Source organism: Chaetodon auriga, chromosome 10, assembly GCF_051107435.1.
Source record: "Chaetodon auriga isolate fChaAug3 chromosome 10, fChaAug3.hap1, whole genome shotgun sequence".
In the NCBI taxonomy this organism is placed as follows: Eukaryota; Metazoa; Chordata; class Actinopteri; order Chaetodontiformes; family Chaetodontidae; genus Chaetodon; species Chaetodon auriga.
The window spans coordinates 3,729,420-3,735,000 of record NC_135083.1 but is presented as its reverse complement, the minus strand read 5'-3'; the positions used below and the strand labels follow the sequence as shown (position 1 = coordinate 3,735,000).

The 5,581-nt window shown below is 43.0% G+C and overlaps 1 protein-coding gene across 1 annotated transcript in view; it reads right to left on the bottom strand.

Annotated features, from left to right (window-relative positions):
- Positions 1 to 1,075, bottom strand: part of tshz2 (teashirt zinc finger homeobox 2) — a 39,791-nt gene extending 38,716 nt beyond the window's left edge. Inside the window, exon 1 of the mRNA XM_076740150.1 lies at positions 421 to 1,075. Within this exon, the coding sequence (XP_076596265.1) occupies positions 421 to 460 (40 nt within the window). The 5' untranslated portion in view covers positions 461 to 1,075. The remainder of the gene's footprint in view (positions 1 to 420) is intronic.
- Between the last annotated feature and the right edge of the window lie 4,506 nt (positions 1,076 to 5,581).

Here is a 5,581-nt window from a genome sequence, read left to right as displayed (position 1 = left end):
GCTCTGACTCCCCTTCTATTGTTTTAACATTTGACTTTTACAGCAGCACGGTGCCCAAACTGGGGTCCGAGGCCCCTGTTGGAGCCCATTAGAGGCTCCAGAATTAGCTGAATTTCAGAATTATTAAATTCAGTGTAAGCACAAAAGGCAGCTGTGTCCACATCCTTCACCACAGCACACACAGTTATATAACTCCAGCCTACTAAATCCTCACCAACTACAAAAACCTGCTCAGATGAGGCTCCTCGGGACACTATCTCTAAATGCGGGGGTCTGATTTGTATCTAATCGGGGGTCCCACATGATAAAAGTTTGAGGGGGGAAACCCTGTTATAGGCGAGCTATCCGCAGAATCCTCACTAAAATAATCCACCAATATTACACTGATATGAAACAGGTTCTTTGGGAAAAATCGCTTACCCGCAGCCCGTTTGGGCGCCTGCTGTTTCCTCCGTGGCATTTTTGGAGTCGCAGTTCAATACTGTGCCCAGGTGAAATCTGAATGCGGTCTACGATAGTCCATGCATAGAGAGACAGAGAGAGAGTGCGAGTCTTTATTTTGGCTCTCGGAGTTCTTCAGTCTCTCTCACTATACAAAAAGAAATCCAGTTCGGAATCGCTTTCAGTGCAGGAAACAGATGTTAAATCGGGCTTGTTCTTTCACCTTCTTCTTCTTCCTCCTCCTACGGGGGGCGAATCGTCTCCGTTCACCATCCGTTTTTGTCCATCAGTGCCACATACGCTGATCGACGCGTGTCAGTCAGTCCCGCGGGCAGTTTTCGGTGGATAATATGTGCGGGGAATGCGCGTAAAAAGCGTTTGGTAATGGTATTACGCACGGTGCGGGCGAGGGGGAGAGGCGATGCCAGCAGACATCGATCCATAGAACAAACTGAACATTAAAAACTCCTCCCTCCTCGCCTGGACTTGATGATGGCAGCGAGACATTTGTTACACTAGATAACCATGAGTTTATTAAAGGAACAGAGGCCAGGGAAAAGAGAGCCGAGCCGAGGCTGCGAGCTGCTGCTTTCTATCACTCCCTGCTCGCCGCCTTTTCATGCAGCTTTTTTCCGTTTTAGATCCTTTCCTGCAGCTTCCGCTTTGCTCGCTCAATGACAAGACAAAGTTTGTGAGATTTGCAGCGGATAGAAATGATCGTCCGCAGTCACGAACAGCACTCACTGCTTCGGTAGAAGTGAATAATGCGCCTGATGTGAGGCAAAAGCTGCTCATGAGAACATGTTTTTAAAAACAGATTATATCAGCTCATCGATCTGCTGCTGAGTGTTTCCAGGAGTGTCTCAGTGCAAGATACACAACAAAGGTACATTCTTAATTTTGCACACTCTGTGCAACTTGGGAGGCCTGATAAAAATCCACATGCTTCACAAAATGACTTTAAAAACGCACTTTGTCACACTTCGAACTCATTTCAGTGGTGTAATCTGATTACAAGTGTGTAACTTTTCACAAATGAGGCTACTTTGCTGCAGTTTTATCAGCTGGATTTCAGTTCAGAAACAATTAGACCACCTGACGTTTCAGGATTATGTATATTCATGAATAAGTCACTTTCAGTTTATCCTTTTCCCTTTTGTCACATGTAACTTTCTGTCATCAGATTACTTTTGATTATTATTACAGCTTAAAGGCACCAACACAGCTGAAAACTGTTTAATCTAAAGCTGCAACCAACAGTTTTATTTCATTATCGGTTAAACTGTCAAGTGTACAAATGTCAGAAAATGTTTCTTAAACCTGTCACGAGGTCGTCAAAATGCTGTTTTTCCCTCACAAATGCTCCAAAAAATTAAAAATATTCGCTGTTCAGTAAGACAAAGAAAGGCAGCAAGTACTTCAAATAAAGATCTGATCATCAAAATATCTGCAGATTAATTGGTCTTTTGATGAACCAATCAGCAAATCACTTCAGGTTTAATTTAATCTTATTCCCTAAAAGGAACTAAGTCAGTATTTCACTTGTGTACTAGCAGGTATTTGCATGTTTACTTGTGTAGCTACAGAAACCTGAGACATGGCGACTGTCAGAGCTGACATCCTGATGTGCTAAAAAGCTTTTCTAATGTTTTCATAAGTTTTTCTGAAACCCTGGATTTTCTCTTGTGATGGAATATTTTCACTACGTTTTTACGCTGCAGCCTCTCAGCGGTTATCAGACTGCGAGCACAACACTAAAGCCTCTCTTCCTCTTTAAAAGCTACTCATGACCTAATCAAATATGAAGTTGAGGTGATGGATGACTTCATTTCAGAGAGACAACACCCCTTAGAGATCCAGGCTCGCCCCGGATTACAAATGGCTTCCTGATAATATTCCATCACCCTATTTTGTGTCTGTCACTCATTTTGCCAATGATACCAGAGACCTCCCGTGAACTCCACCTGAACCTGTGCGATCAATCACGGCTCAGATCAAGCCTGAGCCATACCTGTCTGACAGCTCTTAACACCCCGTGTGTACACAAAGCATGCGTGTGCGGTGACAGGCGTTACACCAGCGCCCACCACCGCCTCACCTTATCTCTCCCAGAATGGCCCCGCTCGGCTGCCGCTCGCTCCTGCCGGATCCTCACGTCATCTGCATCGCCGCGCTGACTTCCCCACACCAAACTGCCTCTGAGAAACTTTCTGCTCCAAACTTTCTGCTCGCCGTTCATGCATCAGTGTCGGATCCACGTGCAGATGGTGGAATTTGTCATCCCTTAAGTCTTGATGAGCTTTTCCTCCCTCACATGGTTGCAATTTTCATACCTGGCTGCGTGAGGATTTTCCGGGATACAACTTCAACAGATTTCACTTAAGTGTGATCCTCCTCTGCAACAAAATGTGACAAACATATGTCTTGTTAGTGCTTTTTGGGAGCCACCTGTGGCTCTCTTTGCAGTAAAGAAGCAGACAACAAAACTTAATTAAAGTCTGTGAACTCTGACCTGTGGTTGGTGACAGGCTTGTTAACCTAAAGCGGAACCGAAATCGCGTATAAAAAAATCTTCCAAGTTACACAAGCAGATGTTTCCCGGAGCCTGAAATCAGATAATGAATTCTTTTATCTGAGTTCTCATCAGGAACTGGAGCTGCGTCTCTGACAACGAGCGGGAAGCACAGTTTGTACATTCTTTGAATGTTTGTTTGAGCTTTTACACCCATGTAAGCTTGATTGCCAGTCAGCTCGGAAACAGAAAATGTGCCCACATTCTTTGGAAGTCACCCATGGCACTTCTGGAGCGTCGGCAAAATCGGCCTTTTATTTATTGTCAACAAAGCGGCTCCAGAAAGTGTCTTTTGACAGCAGCCAGAGTTTTGACCTCTAATCGTTTCAGCTTTGGGAGAGTTCGATTCATCTTCTCAGTGTATTCTGGACCGTTCAGAGGTGGAGGGACGCTGTTTTGGGAGTGGAGATTTGGGTTAACCTTGAATGTTGCCTCTCACATACAGTCAGCGGGATAAAAGTGCAGGAACAGACAAAACAGCCAGCTGTGGGGAGTTTCTGATTGTGTAATGTCGGAGTCTGGAACTGAGTGTACACAATATGTGAATCATGGCTGCTGATATCAGCCTGCAGGCTTAATCACATTTCTAATGATTTATTGTGTATTTGTCTTGTAAGTTATTCATTGATGTGGCAGAGATATTAGTAAAGGTTTCATTGATGTATGACACCCTCTGTTGATGCTAATTGGAAATATTTTTAGATGCTCAGATTGACTGACTGAGATTCTGGAACGTCTCGTCCAAAAAAAAAAAAGTCAGTTTCTATTGTTTACCATGACTTCAACAGATCAGACAGCACACTGTTCTCAGTGATGGCACCTTGTACTTAAGTCCAAAAATCTGTGAGTGTACGTAAAATCTTCATATAAATGTGTCTTAACTGTCCAGCATTACTGATCAGCAATAAGAAAAAGATTGTTTTATTTTGAAAATGCTTTTTTCTGACAATGTAGTGAAGCTATGATGACCTTTAAGTTGCTCTGATCAATATTTTATATCAGCAATTTATCAAATGACGATGTGGAACACGAGTCGCTCATAATGACAAAAGAATTATCAGCCAACTCTGCAAACCTCTTCGGCTCTACGTAGCATTTTAGCTTCTTTCCGCTCACTGTTTTGGTTTTGTGGCCCTCAACTTTGCTGCTTTGGTTCACTCTCACGGCTCTCATTAGCATTGTTTTAGCAGGCAGCTGGTTTCAACTAAAAAACTCAACACCGTAGACTGTACGCCCACAGTGAAGCGTTGAGCGGCTAAAACGGACAGTATTTCCTTTAGGTGATGGTGGCGACCAAAACGGAGCTAAAACAGGACTGAACACAGAACTTATAACTCTGTGTGGTGATAATATGTAAATGTTGTGTTTACAGCTTGTTGCGCTGCCCCCTGGTGGTCAGACAATCAAACTGTTAGTCGATGAGAGGATTCTAAAAGTTGAGTTTTCATTGGTCAGCAAGTCATTAGAAAGAAACCCGTCAGACTTCATTCCGGAGCTAAGCTATGCGTGGGGTCCTATGTCAACATGCATCAGAGTTCAGAGGTCACATGGGGGGGGGGGGGGTCCAAGCAAGAGGAGCCATGAGAGTCAATGTCAGTGAAAGAGCCCAACATGAGTTTTCTCTTCCAACATTTCTTTTCTCTCTGAACACGGAAATCAGGAACAAGCCCACAGGAGGTTCACCCCGTCACTCAGTCTGCAGCCGAAAATCAGCCCGAGCCAATCAAAAAACAGATTTTTCACTTGGTAATAAAAGACACAAAAGAGAAGTGCTGAAGACTGCGTCATCTGTGAGACCCAGACTAAAGCTGATGGAGACGGGGAGGGACGACGTCAACACTGTGCTGACATAAATTAACAAAATGTTCCGTTTATTTGCTGGTTGTTCTGACTCATTCAGCATCATTACTACGTTTTCTGTTAGCATGACTGTTACAGGCCACTTGCTTCGTGCATGTGCTTATAAAATTTTTATCTGAAAGGCTCGTGATCATGGTTTTGTATTTCTCTGTAATGTAGCACGATGTTAACAAATATATTTAAATGCTTAAATGAGAAACATATGCAGTCGACTAATGTCTTGAACTAACAACTAGTAGATGACTAGGAAATCTTTAGTCAGGGCAGTCGTACAATTTCAACACATTTTAAAGCAGAGCTGGGGATTAAGACTGAAGTTCAATGGATGAGAATGATTAAAGTATTATTTGTTATTGGCAGTTGAGCAGATTTATCAACTCAATGATTAGTTTGTCTTTTTTCTGTTATGTTTCTCTCTGCCAAAACGTGCACTCACAAAGCAGAGATCTGTCAGATTTCTGTATCCCGTGCAGATTTGTTTCCTTATGAATTTAATGGCTTTCAGACAAAATGAACTCGGACTCCTCCTCTGGTTTGAGCCTGTGCGATGAGATGGAGGACAATGCTGCAATTAAGCTGTTTTATTTCCTCTTCCTCATCTCTGACATTTATGTCTGTCTTCTCCCTCTTTCTAGCATTTCAAACATCTAATTGGTTGGATCGGAGCTCGCACAGTTCAACTATTAAAAACTGTATTTGAGAAAACCC